Genomic DNA, 20,175 nt, shown 5'->3' with positions numbered 1-20,175 from the left:
AATGACATGCGAAATGGAACCCTTGTGTAGGCTACCACTTTGAGACCTCTTGGAACAAAAGGCATGGGCCCTGGCATGGACTTGCCTTGGTTCCCACCCTTCCTGAGCCAGTGCTATGACTTACGACCTCCCACACCTCCAGCCTATGTTTCCTGCCTTGAAATCCTTGAGATGTTTAGGGCTGAGTCCAAGTCTAGCTGAGCCATTTGTGGGATTTTCAAGTCTTCCAGAATTAGTTTCTCCAGCTGTAAAATCAGAGCGATCACCCCTGCTTTCCAGAGTGATTTGTGCTGAACACTTGAGCTTGGCATGAGGTCAGCTCAAAAATGGGGCTGATAGTATTAAGAGGAATGAGACCACCTCACCCTGGATGCTGGATGAATGGAACTTCGATTGCTGTTGCTCTGTGTCCAACCTCCTGTTTCTAGGATGTGGTGCCTGCATGGAGACTTCTCCCCTCCCCACCCCACTCCTTCAGCCCTTAGCAGATGACTTGACAGGCAGCTAGGCATCTGGATGGTTGGTTATTTTATTGTCGAGGGGAAGGTAGAAGCCATTGAACAGACTACACTCAGTTGGAATGGGTGGCCTGCAAGTCGAAGTGCTCCAGTCCGGCTACCAGGGAGCCGGCCAACTTGATGGTGGCAACCCAGGATGGCTCACTCAGGTGGTTGGTGGGTGTGCTCAGCCTAGGATGAAGGTAGAGTCAGCAGGGTCTCGTTAAGTAGTCAGGCCCTTACCCCTTCTAGGCTTCACTTTTTCCATTTATGTGAGGGACCATGTGTGAATATCCCATAGGCACTCCAGGCCAGGGCTGTATCCATTTAAGTAGGAAAGGGGACTGAGGGTTGATGATAGTGTGACATCCCTCCCACCCCCAGCTGAGCTCCAAGGGGTCCAGGGCAGAGGGTTTCCTGGTGACTCAGGATTCTCAGGAGCCAGGGACAGATAGACCTTGGTGACCTATCCTGAAATTCAGTGTGTGGGGTAATTGGATTGATGCAGTGTGTCTCCCCTGGATCTGAAGACTCAGTAGTAGTCTCTGCAGCACAAGGACTGGGATATCAGTGCCCTCGGGCCGCCAAAACCTTGGATCCCAGTCAGAAGTTGCCAGAGGCTGGAGGGAGGGGTGGCAGTCTGAGGGGCTAGACCAGGGGCTTCCTTTGGAGTCCTGCATTTATATCCATTTGGTTCCAGAAGACATCTCGCCTCCCATCCCTGAAGGGTTTGGAACATGATCCCTCTTGGTACTCCCAGGGACAATGTCAAGGCTGTGAAGACTGTCAGCTGGGACCAGCTTCCATCCCCCTGATGGCTCCAGAGAGTAACGAAAGTAACAAGAGGGCCAGGGGTCAGCTTGGAGGTCTGGATACCAAAGGGATGGGCCAAGGTATTCCTTGGAGCTCAGCTGGGTTTGAGATGCAGCCAAGAAAAAGGTCAAGGGTCACCTGGGATCATGAGCAAAAGGGCTGAATGGTACTCTATCCAACGAAGTTGGGTTTGGGGATTAAAAAAGGCATGCCCCCCCCAACTCCCCTTCCCTAACCCCCCTCCTCCCCTCACCAGGCAGACACGTTGCGTGGCAGGCGGCGATGGCGTGGCTGGTGGCGGCAGTAACACTTGCAGGGACAAGAGTTAAGCACCTGGAAGGGCGGCCAGTGGCGCCGGGCACCAGTGTTAGCCGACCCCGCTGGAGGAGCCCCACCACCACCTCCTCCACCACCGCTGTCAGTCATGGTAGCAGCCGTCCGTTCGCGAGGACCCTCTCCAGCCGCGCCATTCTCACGAGTCGCGGCCCTGGCAGCGCGGGGTCCCTTGTTTCTGCGCGTACGGACTTTGACGGGCGTGGGCGCAGGTGGCGATGGTTCGGCCTTAGTGGGAGCTGGAGCCGGGGATGGGGCTGGGGCCTGGTCGGCAGCCAAGGCGAGGGGCGGGGCGGGAGCCTGGGCGGACTCTAAGTGGCCTGAGCTTGGGGTTGGTGGGAGCGCTGCAAGCAGTGGCATTGGCTCGAGAACTGGTGGCTGCGGTATGGGCGGCGGCGCCGGAGGCGGGGTGGGTGGTGGTTTGGGCGGTGGCGGAGGCGGTGGCAACTCCTGTGGGCCGGGAGGCCCGGGGCGCACAGGCTCTCCATTGGTGGGTGCTGGGAAGATGAACATAGGAGGCGCCAGCAGGGCGGGAGCGGGCCTCCGGGGCCCGGGAGCTGGGTGCATCTGCCCTGGCGGAGGCTGAGGGGAGCCCCAGGGACCTGAGAGCGCGGCTGCGCGCCGTCTGGGAGCCCCGATGCCTCCGCCAGCTCCATTGAAGCGGAAGTGGCGTTCAGGGCCATCGGGAGGGCTCACCCAGTCAAATTTGGGCTTCGAGCCTGGGAAGGTGGTGTAGGGTGGCGGCGGAAGGGCCCGGGCGTGGGACGCAGGCGCCAAGGGAGGTCCAGAACACCCCTCGCCATCTCCGTTACCGCCCTCTGCTTCCTGCGTCCCCCGAGGGACCTCTCCCGTGGAGCGAGCCGCCCCAGGAGCCAGGGGCCCTTGCTTCAGGACCTCGGCGTAAGAGATGGCGCCCGAGGCAGTGGAGAAGAGTCCCCTGCCTCCGCTGCCCCCAAGAGAGACTTTGGCGACTAAGGAACTCGACGCTGCCGCAGGGGGCAGAGGGGGCCCCGACTTGAAGGTGACTTTACACAGCAGACTAAGGCCAGACTCGGAGGCCGCAGGCCGGGCCATTTCGCCCTCGCCTGCCTGGGGAGGCGCTCCTCCGCAGGCCCCACCGGCTGTCGGGCACTCGCTGCTGCGTCCGACCAGGCTTTCTTTCGGGGTTGCGACGGGTGTGGCCAGAGCAGGACTTATTCTGCGGTCGGGGGTCTGCCGGTCGGAAGGCAGCGGGGGTGGCGGCTTTCGCGGCTCCAAGGGTGGTGGAGTCGGGGATGGGGCCCTCGGGACAGGGTCGGGGTCCTCTTCGGTTCGGGGCAAGGGCGGCGGCGGCGGCGGCAGCGGGCGGAGGCTCGGAGGGTCGCCCTGGCCGCGATGGCTTGCCTCCAGCAGACCTCGGATCCGGGGCACCGGAGTGCCCGTGGGTTTTCGCCACTTAGACGGCGCGGGCAACAGGGTCCCCACGGGGGGCGGGGGTGGTGTGGAGACGGCGGCCGCAGCCGCCTCCTCTGAAGGGGGCGTCACTGGCGAGGGCAGTTCTAAGGTCAGGGGCAGGGGCGAGGGTGAGGCCTGGGGCTCCGGGGGTGCCAGGAGTCCCGGGGCCGCTGAGCTGCTGGGGAACCAGACGCCCAGCCCGCGAGCGAGGCGTATGGCAGGGGAGGAGGGGGTCACCTCGGGCTCCGCCAAGGGCGTCCGGCGGGAGTCGGAGGAGCGGTCTGAGGCCTGCTCTTTTCGGGATCCCCCGCCCGCGGACGGCTCCGACTGCACGTTCCCCATTTCTGACGGAGGTCGACTACGGTCAGAAAAACTTCCACGGGTCAGTCTGCCAGGTCTGTGGGAACCCGACGAGGCTGGCTGTACTTGGTCCTACCAAGACCCACTCAGGCACCAGTCTCTAGCCGCATTCGAGTTTCCTGACTCTCGACGCTCACGCCTTCTTCCCTATGACCCTACACAGCTGCTGTTCAGACACAGGCTCTGTCCTCTCAGTTTTATAAGGTTCCGTCCCTCCCTGGCTGCTGGTCCTCTTTACAGCGCCCCGCCCCTCTAGAAACCCCTCACCTTAACCCCGCCCATTAGGGACGCTACGTAGCTCCTCCCTCATGGGTCTCATGCGCCCCGCCCCTCAGGTCGCATCCCTACACTTTGGCCACCGCCCAGATCTCCAGGCTTCAAGACCCAGGTCTTGCCCGCTTTCCTGTCACTCAGGCCACATCACTGATGATGGCTGTGCTCAGTAGCCTGTAAGGCCTACAAGAAGTTCCAGCTTCTCTTCCCGCACTGTAACCCCACCCCCACTCTCTGGTCCCGCCCCCGATTGTCGGGGAATAGGGCCTCCTCAACACCTGCCCGGGTCCGACCCCGCCTCCGCCTAACAAATTCCAGGTGTTCTAGTCATGCTAAGCCCCAAGTCCTCACCTCTAACCCTCCGATCCCTTTCTCTCTCTCGATCATTTGGGGCCCACCTTCTACCTAAGCAGTGGCGGATCTTCAAGCCTCACTCAAACTCTTCCCGCTCGAGGGAGGCCTGCGGGCCTCCGCACTCAGGCCCCACCCCTTGCCCCAAGCTCCGCCCTTAGCTCCTCCGCCCAGAGGTTCCCACTCACCGATTTCTCCTGCCCACCAAAGTTCACACCGCGGCCCCGTGGGCCCAGGGCAGGTCGGGGAACGGCCGTAGCAGAAAATAACCGAAAAGAACGGGGGTGCGGGTGAAGGCAAGTGGGCGAGGCAGCGAGGGCGGACCCCGAGATCTAGGCCCCGCCCCCGGGCTCGAGGCCACGCCCTCCTGTCAGAAAGCTTTAGGCCGGCCCCTTACGAACCTGGACCTCCCTTTGAAATACTCGGGTGTCTTCTTCCTCGCTCCCAGGCTTCCGAGTTCTAGGCTCCACCCCTTCAGAACGTTCTCCTTAGCTCCTCCCCTTTACAATGCCCCGCCCCTCTATTAACCCCTCTCTCAAGCCCCGCCCATTAGGAACACTGTACACAGCGCCTCCCTCACGGCTCTCTCGCGCGCCCCGCCCCTAAGACAATTTACTCCTCAACTCCCAAGACCCTCGGTCCTGCGCCCACCCAGAAGGCCTTTCCACTGTCGACCCGCCCCCTCCATGACGCACTCGCGGGTCCGCGCCTTAGGCGTCCTCAGTCTCTCCTTTCCCGAGCCCTCCGACCTCGCCCCCTTGTGAATTCTCCCTTCTCGCCCCACCCCTTTTCGAACCCTGCCAGGCACTTAGCCCCTTCCATTTAGTACCCAAAGCATAGACCCTCGCCTCTTTAGAACGCTGAGGCCAGACCATGTCCCGGACCCCTTCCCCACATCCTCAGGAACCAAGGGTGCGCATGGGTGGCAAAGTAGGGGATCCTTTCTGGATCCTGGGAAAATGGGGGTTGGGGGGCTGTTCACTGGAGCCGGTGCCGGGCTCTAGGACCCAGCGGGCAAGTACGCCCGCCTCGCGTTTACACCTCCCCCAAGCCGCCCCCTCCCCCCCACCCATCTTCCAGGCTCCCCCTCCCTCCCCCCTCGCCCCGGCTCCCGGAGCCCGTCTCTAGCGCCGCCGGAGCCAGCGAGGGAGCCGGAGCGAACAGGAGGAGGAGGAGGAGGCCACGTCGCCGCCGCTCGGAGCCCGGCCGGAGCCTCCCAGGCAGGTGCCAAGGAGGGCGAGGGGGCGGGGGCTGTCCTGATATGGGGGCGGCCTGGACCGCGTTGCGCCTCCTGCCCACCCGGGCGCCCCCCACATCCCGGCTGGAAGGACAAGGGGATGGGGGCTCCTAAACTGCGCGGCAGCCATTTAGGGTAGCAGTCTCCATTTGGGGGGCCTGGACTTCCTCCGAGGATGCTCCATTCATAAAATTCCGTACAGGACCCCCACCATTGAGGAACTGTGGGGACCACTCCCCCCGGGAAACAGATATGTGGGGAGCATAGAGCACCCAGAAATCCCGGCGTCCCGTCACTGCTAGGCCCTGCAGGGGACCCCTGCCCTTTTTCTCGGCTTCACCTGTTGTCGGGGGAGGCGGGCGGACAAAGGAAGCAGTGTCACGTGACTGCTCATTCACAAAATCCCATCCCATTGAGAAAAGGGGGCTGGGGGCGCGGGCGGCGCTGAGGCCGCCCCTTCCCCTATTGAAGGGCCGGGAAAACCCGGTAGCCTGCTAGTGGGGGAAAGGGCTACATCTCGTTTCATGGATCCCTAAGTCTGGGACGCCGGGGCCCCTCAGCTAGGTGGTAGTGAGGGGCTGGACGCCGATAAGGATTACTGGGCGGAGGGCTACATCTCCTGAGCTGGGGGGCGGGGTAAGATGGTTTTGAAGGATGCTGGGGCGGGAGGAGGAGGGATCAACCCCCCTCCCCCCCGCCAATCTCTCCCCTTCACCTTCCTTCGGCTGGGGCCTGAGGGAGCAGGCTTGGTTTTTTGTGAATGAAATGCTCTCTGGATGTGTCTCGGTCGCCGATTTCTGGCTTCCTCTGCCTCCATCTCCCTTTCGGCCTCTCTGGCCATTTCTGGTTCTCTCCCTGACCATCTCCCGTTGCTGGGTGACTCAGTGAGCTTTGCATCCGGTCTCATTCATAAATCCGGGAAGGAGTGGGGGGAAGAGAGCCTGGGTTTCTCACCCAGCCAGTGGCCTGGGAGGCAGGGTGCAGAGGCAGTGAAGGGGGACTGGAACTGAGTCGATGGGCTCTAAGAAAATACATATGCGCAGGCACCCAGCTGTGAGGGGGAAGGATGGGTGGGGCTGTGGGTCTGAGAAGGAAAGAAGGAAGGGAGGCGGGGGTTGATGGGGGTGAGCAGGAGGGGGAAGGGAAGTGGAGGCTGGGGGAGTTCGGATGGGGAGGAGGAAATGGGTATGGGAAAAAAGGTAGATAGGGAGAAGGTTGGGATGGGAGGAAAGGGATGGCATGAAGACGAAAAAAGCCAGACTGGAAGAAGGGCGTGGGGAAGAGAAGGTGGGTATTGGGGGAAAGGTGGGAATGGAAGGTAAGCTTAATATCAGTCGCGAAGGTTGCAATGGATCCAGAAGTGAGAAACGAAGAGGGGAGATGAGGGTTGGGGGAACATTGAATGGAAGAACAGGATTGGAATTCACTGACCATGTCGTCCCTGTCCCCCCACCTCCAGGTACATGGTTCGGGTCCGAGCTGTGGTGATGGCCCGAGATGACTCCAGTGGGGGCTGGCTGCCTGTGGGGGGCGGGGGCCTCAGCCAGGTGAGCGTATGTCGGGTCCGAGGGGCCAGGCCCGAGGGGGGGGCCCGCCAGGGGCACTACGTCATCCACGGGGAGCGACTTCGGGACCAGAAAGTGAGCCACCGTGGGGCATGGGAGTAGGGTGGGGGCCTGGGGAAATAGAGAAATGGGCCTGGGAGTGCAGAGGTGAGGTCAGGTCATCTCCAAGCCTGGGAATCAAGCCTGGGTGTGGGATAGAGTTTGGAAGTGAATATCTGTTCTATGGATAAGAATCAGGAGTTTCAGGAACATTTGGGGTATTAAGCAGGTCCTGTCCACTGCCATCACCTGCTGGCCTCCTCACTGCTCCCCTGGCCCTGCTCCCTCCCCCACCTCAGTGTGATCCACAGGGGCTCTGCCAACCAGCAACTCGAAACTGGGATCATATCCCTCCTCTGCTTAGAACCCTCTCATGGCTCCATCTTGTTCAGAGATTTTCACCACAAGGCCCTACACTCTTGGCTCCTGTTTGCCCTAAATATATGGAGGCATTTGGTGGGGGACCATCTGTAAATGTCAAATAGGGTTTACAATTTTACATTTGGGTTCAGCAGGCATATTCTGGGCTGTCTGGCACAATATGGAAAGACAGTGTTAAAGTTTCAGTTGGTGAGGTAGAAAGATCTGGGTGGTTTGCAAAGGCTTGGGGGAATGGTTGCATTTCAGAGCAGTGGTCAGAAGGAACAATGCATGGGGATTGGAAATGGTTGAAAGAATATAGTGACGTTGGGCAAGGATGAGATACATCTAGGGTGTTGACCAGCATGTGTGGGAAAATCTGTGGGAATTTGATAACAATTTGGGGTAGCATTTTGGGAGATTATTTGGGCACTGAGAGGGGATTAACAGTAATATTTTTTGAGGTGTTTAATAAACTTTGGGAAGTACTATTGAGTCAGAAGGAGGATATTTGGTTATCAGAAGGGGACTAATTAATTGTTTGAGGCATTCAATAGATTTGGGATTCCTGCTGGGATATGGGGAGGGGGATAGGAAAATGTAGAGATCAAGGGGTTTGGGGGAAATATTGGAGTATCAGACATGTGCTCAATAAAATTGGGAAGTGGTATTGGTCAGGGTTTAGGGATCCACCAAAGATTGAGAAATGAGGTTTATAGGATGCTGGGATATGCAGAGAGGCCAGGGGTGGAGAAGTCCTAGGCATGGCTGGATTCAGGTTTCTGACCTAGCTCCCTCCTGCCCTCAGACCACCTTGGAGTGTACACTAAGGCCAGGCTTGGTTTACAACAAGGTGAACCCCATCTTTCATCACTGGAGCGTGGGTGACTGCAAGTTTGGGCTGACGTTTCAGAGTCCTGCAGAAGCTGATGAGTTCCAGAAGAGTTTGCTAGCAGCACTGGCCGCAGTGGGTCGAGGTGAGTGGTACAGGTGGTGGGCACTGGGGGCTGAGGTGGAAAGGTGGGAGAAGCTGGGGCCCATGGAACTCAATTCTCTGTTTCTCTCCCCACCCCAGGCTCGCTCACCCCCTCCTCCTCCTCTTCCTCCTCCCCTTCCCAGGACACCGCAGAGACACCCTGCCCTCTGACGGTGAGTCTCCAGGACCAGCTCTGCTGGAAGGGTAGGGGTTTATTTCTATTCTACAAACATTCTTGAGCACCTACTGTGGATCAGGCATCATGCCACAAGCTGGGGACAGAAATCTGGGCCTAAACTATCAGGTCAATTCAGTTCCAGTTACTAGTTTCTGATCTGTCATGATAGAACATATTCACACATTCATTCAAGGTTATTCATTGAGCACCTTCAATAAGCAGTGTTTTAAGCACTGGGGATATATCAGTTAACAAAACAAAGTCCCTCTCCTCATGGAGCTTTCTCTTCTAGTGTGGAAAGGCAGGAAAAAAAAAATTTTTTTTAAAGATAAACTATAAAAGATGGATAAATATTAAAAGAAAATGGATGAACAAGTTAATGACAAGTCTATCCTTTTAGTTTCTCAGGGTATAAACCTTGGAGTCATCCTTGACTCCTCTCTTTTTTTATGCCCCTCATCTAATCTGTCAGCAAATATTGGTTTCACTTTCAAAATGATAAGACTCTGCCTCCAACCTGGTAACTGCGCAACCTCATCTCCCAACTAGACCACCCCACCAGCTTCCCATTGTCAACCCTCCCTTCTCCTAATACCTCTTCCTGTACACAGCCAGGGGGGACCCCATTGACATCTAAGTCAGATTATGGCCATCCCCCACTCAGAACGTTCCCAGGGCTCCATCTCACTCAAGGTAAAGGACAGTCCTTATAGTGGTTCATAAAATCTTACACCATCTGGCCCACTCCTTTTTTCCCTCTTCCTTACTCTGCTTCAGCCATACTGACCTCCTCACTGTTACTCCAAAAGGGCAGGCACATTCCTGTCTCAGGGCCTTTACACTGGCTGGTCCACCTGTCTGAAACACTCCCTCCTAAATTTCCACGTGGCTCATTCCCTTATATTTTACACATGTCACCTTCTCAGTAAGGCCCTCCCTAAGAAACCTGTTTAAAATTGCAATCTCCTAATGCTCCTTATCCTATTCTAATTTTTCCCCAGCTTCTAAGATATTTTCCTTTCCCAACAGACAATTTTCTTATCTTTTAGTTTACTGTCATTCTCTCATGCTAGAATGTCAACTCCTGGAGGGCAAGGATCTTTTGTTGCTTTCTTGCTGTATCTCCAAGGCTTAAAACAGGCCTGGTAGGTATACAGTAAGTGTTCAGTAAAGATGTGTTGAATAAATTTATTGAATCAATAAATGCACAAAATGTCCGATGTGATTTGGCATTTGCTGGGAACAGTGGGAGGGAGTTGCTTGAGAGCACTGAGGAACAAAACTGGTTCCCTGGGCAGACCAGGGGGACTCCCAGGGTAATGGGAGATGCAGATGAGACCACAAAGATCACATAGACAGTTCTCGATTATTGAGCGCTCACTCAGGAAAGATGCCATGCCTTCCATGCTCCATCTCACATCCTCACAACAGTCTCTGTGAGCCTGGCATGTCGTGGGTGTTCAATGAATGGCTATTGAAGATAGTAAACAGATGAGGTAGGAATGATTCCCAAGTTACAGAAAAGAAACTGAGGGTCTGAGAAGTGATGTTTCAGCTTGTAAAGGACAGAGCTTGGTCTGGGTGGGAAGGAACAAATTCTAGGTGGGTGAAACTGCCCCAATAAAGGTGTGGTGGTGAGCATGAGGCAGGAAGGCAGCTGACTGGCCAAGGGAGAGGGCATCTTAGAAGGGAGAAAGATGATGTTCTGTAGGTTGGTGAGCTGAGCAGATAAGAAGAGGGGGTCAAATAATAATAATAACCATTTCCAGTTCTTCCTGAACTGCAGGCATGTGTTATGCCCTTTACAGTGGGGTCTAACCATAGCCTTATGAATAGACACTATTATAATCCCCGTTTTACAGAGGAGGAAACTGAGGCTCAAAGAGATGAGCTCACTTGCCGGAGTTCACACAACCTGTCAGAGGCAGAGCCAGGGTTTGAACCCAGGACTGTCTGGTCACAGAGCCCTCGCTCAAAATGGGCGGGGGGTGGTCTATGTGAGGGCATCGGCCGGGCCGGGCTCTGAGGCCGCCAATCTCCCCCAGTCTCACGTGGACAGCGACTCCTCCTCCAGTCACAGCCGCCAGGAGACGCCTCCCACCACCGCCGCGGCTGCAGCGGCCCCTATGGTCACGGTGGAGTCAGCTTCTGGCTTCGGGCCGGTCACGCCCCCCCAGCGCCGACGCTCCTCTGCTCAGGTGCACCCTCCAACCCCCAGCAGAAGTCTGGGGCTCCCCACCGGGCACGGGGGTCCTGAAGTGGGCAGGAACTGAGGCTGCAGAGTGGAGAGAAGCCACAAACACCCTAAGGGATGGCTGACCGAGTTAATGGGTGGGGTACGGGGGAGTTTAGAGGCCTGGGTTCCTTGGAGGTTTGGGTGAGGGCTACTGTGCTCCTGGAAATTTTGGATCGTTCTGAATTCCAGAGGGGTTTCGGGGAGCACTCGGACAATGAATTCTTGTAATATATTAGGGGGTTGCTCCCGGATTTTGAGAGAGGACAGGACTGGGAGTCTGGACTACTGGATCCTTAAGGAGTGGGCTCGCTGCCTGGATTCTTCCGTCTGTCCCTAGATTTCCTCGGTCCCTGGGAGAGGAGTGGGCTAGGGGTTTGGAAGTCTGCTGGATTCAGGCCCCAGGGTCCTCGGATGCATGGTGCCTGCGGAGAGGTGTTTGGTCTCTCAGCTTTTCTGAGTCTAGGATAGATTGGGATTGTGGTGGGAGGTGGGGATGTTGGAGATCACAAACCCCGCTAATGGGTTCTCCTGTGCCTTCATCCCACAGAGCTACCCTCCGCTCCTGCCGCTCACGGGATTTCCGGAGCCCTCGGAGCCCCCGGCCGGGGCGGGGGGCCCGGGCTGGGGCAGCCGCGGCTATGAGGATTACCGGCGCACGGGGCTGCCCGCGCCCCTCGCCCTGTCCACTTGCGTTGTCCGCTTTGCCAAGACTGGCGCGTTGAGGGGTGCAGCCCTGGGGCCCCCCGCCGCCCTACCAGCCCCTCCCCCGGAGGCTGGGCCCCCGGCGCCAGCCAAGGCCTCGCCGGAGGCGGAGGAGGCAGCGCGCTGCGTGCACTGCCGCGCACTCTTCCGCCGCAGAGCCGATGGGCGTGGCGGCCGCTGCGCGGAGGCCCCAGACCCGGGCCGCCTGCTGGTGCGCCGCCTCAGCTGCCTGTGGTGCGCCGAGAGCTTGCTCTACCACTGCCTGTCGGACGCCGAGGGCGACTTCTCGGACCCGTGCGCCTGCGAGCCGGGCCACCCACGCCCTGCTGCGCGCTGGGCTGCGCTGGCCGCGCTCTCCCTGGCAGTGCCCTGCCTCTGCTGCTACGCACCCCTGCGTGCCTGCCACTGGGTTGCAGCGCGATGCGGCTGCGCGGGCTGCGGGGGTCGCCACGAGGAGGCAGCACGGTGAGGATGGCTTGGTGGATCTGGTCCCCAGAACGAGGACCCAAAATGGAGGGTCCAGGATCCTGGGCTCCGTTCGGACCCCAAACCTAAACCTAGGCACACCTGGAACTTGGAGCTCGAGTTTGGATTGAGAGGCCCCAGACTTGGAACCCGGACCCCAAATCTAGAATTGAGGGATCCCAGGCCCGGCTTCATTGAGCTGTCTACCCAAGAAGTCCCAGGCACCCTGAGTTGTGGCGTACTCATCCTGCTGTCCCCCTTCTCCCATGGCCCAGGCTGAGGAGACTCCAGTCATCCCCAGGCTCCGCACCTCAGGCAGGCCTGGGAGCACACAGAGTCCTGACGGCCGCAGGGCCCTGAAAGAACCCTGACTGAACCCTCAGATTACAGCCCCAGAATTAGGAGTTTCAAATATCTGACCCTGCCTGTATGTAATTACTCCCAGATCTTGAGATCACAGGGCCCAGAAGCATCCCAAATGGTTCCTGAATGCTCACCTAAAATTTGGGACGTTTGTATCTGAGGTGTTCTTCTAGCCCTAGGACCCCCGAGACACTGAGCGCTCTTAAAATGCTCTGAGTTCTAGGATATACTCAAATAGAAGTTCTCTAACCAAAATGGCTTGGGAGACCCATCTCAGAGTCTCAACCTCTCCCCCTCCAGATATCAGACTCCAAGATGCTCTGGGATCCAGGAATCAAGGACCACTGTAGACTCCCCATTCCCCCAGCCAATGTTCCCAGGAGCTTTGAACTCCATATATAGGATGCTGAGGTGCCTAATACTTTCGGATTAGGACTGAAGGCCACCAACATCTCAGGGCCAAAGACACTGGTCCCAAATCCTTAGATAGCCCTCTTAGACTTGGATTGCAAGCCCCAGAATACCCTGGAATCTTTGGCTTCTTTTTACCTATAGACCCCCCAATCTCCTAAAGGCTGGAAGCCCAGCTCCCAGTGGATGGGATGTTCATGACAACCCTGACCTCGGTCTCCTTGGTTCCCAGACCCTAAGTGACCCTAAGGTGCTTTAGGAGCACTGAATCCAAGACCCCAAGGTGCCACTGACCTTTCAAATTCAGGGCTCAAGCCTACACAGCATTGGGATTATCCCTGACCCAAGACCTTGGTCCCTCCATACCAGAGACAGGTTTGAGGTGCCCCAGGGCCCTAGCACTCTTGGGTCTGATTTCTTTGGACTCAAACCTCTCTAGTCTGATATTCCCTGTGACCTGCCACCCCTTACATTCTGCTGTCCATAGGCCTCTCAGACCCCAAGATCCCGGACTCTGGAGTTCCAGTTCTAAGGGCCCCCGCCCATGTCCCCAGCATCCCACAGAGTGAGGGGATAACCCCCTACCATTTTGAGCTTACGGTTTTGGATTCCAGGACTGAGAGTTCCTGGAACTGAGAGTCTCCCCACTCCCATCTCTAGGACCCAACATTGCCATAGATGATTGTCCAGGCTGTTCCCTAACCAAAGGCACATGGCCGAGGTGGTGAGTGGGCTGGAATTTGCACTACTCTCTGCTGGCCACACTATGCTCTCAGAGGAAGGTGTGCCTTTTTCCAAGTTGCACAAAGGCACTGTTGGGGCTATGGCTCTGTTGGTGCACACACACTCTCTCCCCAGCCTTGCAGACTCTTTCCCAAGCCCAACCTTGAGTCCTAGCCCTAGTCCAAAATTTTTACGTTTTGCCCTCCATTAACCCCTTCTCTTGCATCTCAGAGTTGAGGGTTGCTTCAGGAAGTTTGAAAGCCTGTTTCATGGCCCTCTGAGACCCCTTCTCCCCCTTGAGGAAAAGGGGTATGCCACAGTCTCTTTCCCCTGAGTGGAATGGGACTTCCAGGATCCCTCAGATCTGATGACCTGAATAGGGGTGGAGGGGTCAAGGTCTTGGAGCAAGACCACCTCAATGTTGTATGGGCTTGGGACCTGCATCTGGTCCCAAGCATCTGGAAACGTGCACTTAACCTTTCTTCAATACCCAGACTTGGGTGGCCTTGTTGGGGTTCAAGGAATAGGTCAAGGGGGCTGGAGAGATAGAGCCTTCTGTCACTTTAAATGATTAACTATTTATTACATCTGAAACCTGTGAGATTCAGCTCTCCCAACCAGACCCTGGGATGGGTGAGAAAAAATGGGGGTATCCCTTTCATCCCCACTCTGCCCGGCTCTCATCACTGTCAGACCCACCAGAGCTGAGGGCAGAGGGACTGGGGGCTGGGGCACCCTGGGTCCCCATCCCCCTCTCTGTGCCTCGGTCTCCTCCCTTCCGTGGTGGGCGGGGGGAAGCTCCATTCTTAACCTACCTCGTTTTGGGGAGGGGTGGGACAGGGGACCAGAGTGCTGTAAGGTGCTGTGGGATCTGCGAATGAAACGGTGGGGGCTGGGGGAAGGTTCCCTCAGCACCACCTCTCCCAGGTCTCCCAGTCCCGCTTCCTGATGATACCCACCTCTGATCCATGAATTCTCTTCATCACCCCAAAATCGGGTGCATGGAGGGCTGACCCTGGGAGCCAGGAAGACCTCACACCCTGGAGCCCCCAGGCCCAATTTTCCAGCTGCTTGCCCCTCAGATTGGATACTTGGCCCCCAGACTTAGGGGAGGCACCCTGACATTTATCTTCCTGATCTTGATTCCAAGCCAGTCTGTGACCTCAATATTGTTATTGTCAGTGCCGGCTGAAGTGGTGGGGGAGCCAAAGACCCAGCCTTGTCATCGGGGGAGGGGGCATGAAATATTCGCTCCAAGAAATGTCTTCGACAAAATCTCAGCCTGTGTTCTTTATTGGCATTGATGTGCCCCATCCACTCACCTTCCTGAAGTGCCAAAGCAGTGTCCTACCCAATTCTCTTCTCTTTCATGTCCTTTAGTCCCAAGCAGACCCTCCAGCTGAGTTTATACATTCCATCAAGTGCATTTATGGAATGTCCATTATGTGCCAAGCCCTGTTTTAGGCTCTGGAGATAAAGCAGTGAACAGAACACAAAAATTTCCCACAAGTTGCTTATGAACTTTATAGTGAAGGATACAAATAAATGATGCTATAAATGATATGTATCATAGAGAAAATGTGGAGATGAGAGAGGAAGTCTGTTTTAGCCAGGGTAATTAGGTTATGCCTCATTGAAGAGCAATTGAATAAAGCCCTGAGGGAGTTTTGTGGATATCTTGGGGTAGGGTGGGGTGGGGAAGAGCTTTGCAAGTAAAGGGAAGAGTCAGGGAAAAGCCGTGAGGGAGGAGCATGTCTGGTAAGTCTGAGGGACATCAAGGGAGCTGGAGTATCTGGAGGGGAGGAAGCAAGAAGGAAGGTGCTTAGGAGATGAGGGCAGATCTGTGGGGCCTGCAAGCCGTTGCATGGACTTTGGTGTTCACCCTGAGGTGGAGCTATGGGAAGGCTCCAAGCATGGGAGGGATGTGACCTGACAGGTGTTCACAGGTGCCCCCTGGCTGCCTGTGGGGAACAGACACTGAGGAGGGAGACAGGGAGGAGACTTATGTAATGGTCCTGGGGGAGACAATGGTGCACAGGGCCACGGTGAGAGCAGCGGAGGTGGCGAGAAGTGTTTTGAAGGTAGAGTTCACAAATTTAGATATGGAGTTTGCTATATAAAGAGTCAAGGTTATGACTCCAAGATTTTGGCCTGGGCAACTTTTAATGTTTTATTAAGGTCAACGGAAGGCCTGAGGACCCGGTCTTGAGGTAGACAGGACTAAGATGGAACCAGGTTAAGGGTAGGCTCTGCCCCTGAGGAGGAAGTCCTGGCCTTTGTTTGTCCCTGAGCCTCAACACTTAGCCCACTCCTACTCCCAGCAGAATTATCTAGGAACTACTGGGGAATAAGAGTCGATAAGAGATTAAATCTGGAACAATTTTAACAACAGCAACAAGACAGTAGCAGTAGTAGTAGGTTAAGTGGTTAAAAGTGTGACTTTGGAATGAGATCTGAATTTGAGTTCTGACACCACCACACATTCAGTATGACTTACCCTCTCTGAACCTGTCAGATGGGAATAAGGTTATTGGCCAGTGACACACAGGAAATGCTCAATATGTTATTGAGTACCACCCTATGTGTCCACTAAGCACTTACATACAGGACTCCAGCCCTCACAACTGTAAGAGGTTAATTATCCCCATTATAGGACAGAAAGGAACTTGGCAGGGACACATGCGGTGAGTGGTGGAGTCATATCCCAGCCCTTGTTGGCCTTACTCCTAGGGTGTAACTTCAATCACGGTGGCATGTTGCACCTGCTCCTCTCTCCAAGGCCTGGGAGACAGACGCGTGAAGGCGTGACAGGCACATTGTGATCCACGAGGAGGGCCTCTGTTGGGGATGGGGTGTGAATTGTAAGCTCTGCTTTCTGGGTCCCCGACGTAACTCCAACCCTAAGCAGGGAAGGAGGAAATAAGTTCTGGACTTGGAGCGGAGTTGGAAGAACACTAGGTCTAGGCTGCTTTAAGAGCAGAGGATATTTGAGGGAGGCTGAGGAAAAGAAAATCGAAGGTACTTCCACGTTGCAGCAGTAGCGACACCCGCTGGCCCGTCGCGACGGCCGCGATCCTGAACTCACGCTCAGGGTTTTCAGAGCCGGGAGTGTTTCCCGGGCAGGGATTAGCTATCGCGAGGGCGGCGCTCTAAGCTTCGGCGCGGGCGGGCCTGCGGCGGGTTCCGCCTCGGTGCGCACGCCGCTCCTGGGGCGGGGCCTCCCACGGACCCGCAGGGGGCGTGCGCCTGGCGAAGAGGCGCCGTTTCTATGGAGGGGGAGGAGGCCGCTGTGGCGCGGGACCTGCAGGCCCTGGGGTACGAGGCGCGGGGTATGGCTGGGGGCGGTGCTGGAAGGGGTAGGTTTGCCCTCAGAAATTCTTATGGCCTCCCCCGCCCCCTCTCGCTGCCTCGGCGCCGCCGCAGGTACGAGAAGTTCCTGGGGGCGGCGGCGCTGGGCCCTTCGTGCCCAGACTTCAGGGCGCTGTGCGCGCGGCTGGCGGCGGAGCTGGCGACTCTGGGCGCCTTGGAGCAGGAGCGAGAGGAGGGCGCGGAGGCGCTGAGTGCAGGCGAAGGTACGTGCGGAGCTGCAGGCGCCGGGGGCGGAGCTCGGGTGCCGCCGCCGCGCCCTGACGCCTCCCGCCTCCCACAGGCCCCGGCGCTGAGGAGGAATTCCTGCGACAGTTGGCCCGCCTGCTGGAGGAGCTGCACTGCCCCGACCGCGCGCTCGGCGACCCGGACTGTGCGACCGCGCTGCGGGAGCCGGGCGCGTGCCTGCGCCTTCTGCGTGAGCCCGGGGCGGGCCGGGGATGCGGAAGCGGGCGAGGCTTCAGCCTCTAGAGTGGGCGGGCTCAGCACTTTGAGGTGGGGCCAGGGTTTTCCCGAAGGGGCGTGATCCGAAGGTAGAAGCTTGCGTGAGGGTCCGAGGTGGGAGGGGTCAGGACCTTGGGGCGGGCTTAGCGCCCTGGGGGGCGGGGTTAGAATTTGGATGGGAGGGTCTTGAAGCTCAAGTGGGTTGGTTTAGGTGGAGCCTGGCAGTTGGTTCTCAGGTGGGCGAGGTTCGAAGTCCGAGGAAGGGACTGGGTCTCAAAGTGGGTGGAAATTATTTTGGAGCTGGAGCCAGGTGGGCGAAACTAGAAAGAGGGAGGTTTTGAAGCTGCTGGAGCTTTTTGACCCAGGCGGGTGGGCTGGCGGCACTCCTAGATTGCACCACTCCCTTTCCCTACTTTCAGGGTTTCTCTGCACTGAGCTCCAGGCTGCCCGCCTCCTCCGCCTGCACCCCCGGCTGGACCCCACCCTCGCCGTGCCACCACCCGGTGGGGAGGGGGCAGAGGAGGGAGCTGGCATGGTTCAGGAGCTGATCCTTATCCTCCAAGCCCTGGGGCTGCCCAGACCTACGCTGGGGACCCTCGCCAGCAGGCTGCTGCGGGAGTTGCATGCCAAGGTAGAGAGCGAGAGTCCTCTCCGCATCAGAGCCACCACACCTTACTTGCAGGGGAAGAGCCCTTTCTTCAAAAGAGGCTCTGGGAGGAGTGTACCCTAGCCACTGCTGTTTTCTGGAAGTGTGACTGCCATTCTTGATTCTGTGGTCTGGGTCCTCAAGGCTGTGGGAAACTAGGGTCCACGGAGAGTTCTTACAGTTCCTTACAGTCCAGACAGCCTCAGACTCCTTCCATCAGGTCTCAGAGCTGCTGCCTTCCCTGCCCCCAGGATCCCTGCAGCCCCTCCTAAGCTACCCGCTAGACGCACCCAGATGGGTAAGACTTTGTATGGCTGTATGTAAATACTGTCCTCATTCAGAGATGGTAGTGAGGGGGACCTGGCATGACTAAGACCTTTCTCCCCAGGAAGCTTTGGAGTCCCTGTGCCAAAGCCTGCAAGGTCAGTACTGGTGCCGCCGTTGCCTCCTCCTCAAGCGTCTGGACCTCACAACATCTGCATTCCACTGGAGTGATCGGGCAGAGGTGTGGGCATAGGACTGTGGCAGGAGCAAGGAGGCCCAATGGTGGGAGCTACCCCTGCAGGGAAGAGGAATGAGGGCCAGGAATATTATCCTCTTGCATGTTCTGAGGCCCAGGACAATGTAGAATCTTGTGAGGTTGGAGCTCTAGAATATCAGGGCCTCCAGGGCATTCTAGATTTCAGGGGCCTAGAGCATTCTAAAATTCCCTGCTCTGAGCTGGGAGTGTCTTCAGAGCTATACTTATTTAGAGATGTGGGAAGTGAGACCCTGAGTGAGGAATAAATGCTTCTAAAATGAGAGATTCCACCTTGGTTGGCTCTTGGGCATTTTCTCCATGTCCCTTCATTACCCCCAGGCTCAAGGGGAGGCCATGAAGGCAGTGCTGATCCCAATTCGAGAGAATCTGACAGCAGAATCAGATGTCTCCATTGCACACATCCTGGCTGCCCGAGCTGATCTGTCTCGTCTTGTCCCAGCCACAAGCAGGGCTTCCCGCCGAGGGACCTGCTGTGCCATCAACAAGGTGGGCACCTGTAGGTGGGGAAGGGCCCCAGAATCTTTGGCCTTCAAACTGGCCTTTCAGCCTCTACCCTGGCCCAGCCTTGTCCTCTCCTGCCTGGGTACCTGGCCTCTAGACTCGTCACCTCTAATCCACCCTCTCTACATGGCAGTTGGAAGGATATTTCTAACTCAGAAATCTGGCCATGTCTCCCCTAGATAAAACCCTCCTATGGCTCCCCAGTGCCTTCAGAACAAAGTCCAGCTGAGCCCCCTGCCCACCTCTCCAGCTTTGGCTTTAACTCCTCCCCCAACATCTCACCCTGTTTATTGTATTAGTTTTCAGCCATTTTAAAAGCAGAAATACCCTTTGTTTAAATGATTATGTATTTGGCCTCATACCTCTCTGTTTAAATAGTCTTATACTTATGTGAATGAATATTAGAGAATAAAGTCTAGCATAGCAAAGAGTAAAGTAAAACTTAAGAAAAAAAGTTATTTGCTTGAGGGAAATACAGTAAGTAAATAATATTATAGGTGATGCTTAGTGATGGATATTTAGGAAAAAAAACCACTGGTTTGCTGGAAATGCTATACAAAGCCCCAACTATGAAATAGACATAAATTGAGGTGTCCTCATTACTACTGGTGGGGACTTGGACCTCTGCCATCACTTTCCACTCTCACTTTTATTTCCCTCTTGCTGAGGCCCTGGAAACCCAGTTTGAAAGCTCCAGGCCTGTATCTTCCACCATTCCAGCCCCCCAGACCCTTCCACCCATTGTACCCAAATAGTCAACATCTGCCCTTCCTTTTTTAACCTCATGTTGTTCACTTGGCTTTCTGGCCCCCTTGTCCAAGATACTTTTCTTCTCTGGAACTCAAGTCTAATCAACTCTCAGGTGCTTATGGGCAACGTGCCAGACCGAGGGGGCCGCCCAAATGAGCTGGAGGCTCCCATGCCCAGCTGGCAGAGCAGAAGAGAGGATGGAGGCGGGCGGAAGGCCGGCCGCCAGTGCTGGGGCCGGAAGAAGAAGAAATAAAGAGGCCTGGTGGCTGTGTCCTGTGTGAGATGCTGATGCTGTTGGTAGTCTCTGGGGCGTCAATTTGAGGGTTTTTCTTGGCACCTGGCACCCAGGCTCCACATCTCCTGTTCCTGAGGCCCCAAATGTTCTCCCCCCCATCCACCATTTAACACCAAGGACCATGTTCTCTGGAAAATAAATTTAATTTATGACAGCTGTAGGACCCATCTCTGGAGGGGGGCAGATCAGGGGTGCATGGGTTTGAGGAGGAGAAGGGGGTCTCAGTCCCTTGGGTCTAAGTAAGGCCCCTGGTGTTCTGACCCTCAGAGTCCTTTGCTCTTCAGCATCACATCTTTCCTTTCCTGTAGGCATGGGG

General features: G+C 56.6%; 3 protein-coding genes across 9 annotated transcripts; 2 read left to right on the top strand and 1 right to left on the bottom strand.

The window, feature by feature from the left end:
• Positions 1 to 571: 571 nt before the first annotated feature.
• Positions 572 to 3,419, bottom strand: GGN (gametogenetin; the record flags this gene model as incomplete). Its single annotated transcript, XM_081118811.1, has 2 exons — positions 572 to 689; positions 1,564 to 3,419. The coding sequence occupies 2 exons, from the start codon at positions 3,417 to 3,419 to the stop codon at positions 572 to 574; spliced, it is 1,974 nt and encodes a 657-aa protein (XP_080974937.1).
• A 3,330-nt stretch (positions 3,420 to 6,749) lies between these two features.
• Positions 6,750 to 12,088, top strand: SPRED3 (sprouty related EVH1 domain containing 3; the record flags this gene model as incomplete). Of its 5 annotated transcripts, none has more annotated exons than XM_081118888.1 (5): positions 6,750 to 6,938; positions 8,071 to 8,239; positions 8,338 to 8,411; positions 10,462 to 10,614; positions 11,200 to 12,088. In XM_081118888.1, 5 exons carry the CDS (start codon positions 6,762 to 6,764, stop codon positions 11,821 to 11,823), a joined length of 1,197 nt encoding a protein of 398 aa, XP_080975014.1. In that variant the 3' UTR covers positions 11,824 to 12,088. The 5 variants fall into 5 exon arrangements, with proteins under 5 accessions (XP_080975014.1, XP_080975011.1, XP_080975012.1 ...); XM_081118885.1 differs by having other exon boundaries at positions 6,758 to 6,845; positions 7,999 to 8,239; XM_081118886.1 differs by having other exon boundaries at positions 6,762 to 6,845.
• Positions 12,089 to 16,385: 4,297 nt separating this feature from the next.
• On the top strand, positions 16,386 to 20,013 carry FAM98C (family with sequence similarity 98 member C). Of its 3 annotated transcripts, none has more exons than XM_081119964.1 (8): positions 16,386 to 16,631; positions 16,740 to 16,888; positions 16,966 to 17,100; positions 17,546 to 17,757; positions 17,993 to 18,070; positions 18,161 to 18,277; positions 18,632 to 18,799; positions 19,677 to 20,013. In XM_081119964.1, exons 1-8 carry the CDS (start codon positions 16,585 to 16,587, stop codon positions 19,815 to 19,817), a joined length of 1,047 nt encoding a protein of 348 aa, XP_080976090.1. In that variant the 5' UTR covers positions 16,386 to 16,584; the 3' UTR covers positions 19,818 to 20,013. The 3 variants fall into 3 exon arrangements, with proteins under 3 accessions (XP_080976090.1, XP_080976091.1, XP_080976089.1); XM_081119965.1 differs by having other exon boundaries at positions 16,469 to 16,631; positions 18,165 to 18,194; XM_081119963.1 differs by having other exon boundaries at positions 16,469 to 16,631; positions 17,954 to 18,070.
• Positions 20,014 to 20,175: the final 162 nt, after the last annotated feature.

This window comes from Miniopterus schreibersii (assembly GCF_964146895.1).
Source record: "Miniopterus schreibersii genome assembly, chromosome: 18".
NCBI classification, from domain to species: Eukaryota; Metazoa; Chordata; class Mammalia; order Chiroptera; family Miniopteridae; genus Miniopterus; species Miniopterus schreibersii.
The sequence above is the reverse complement of the archived record's forward strand: the minus strand, read 5'-3'. Positions and strand labels throughout refer to the sequence as shown.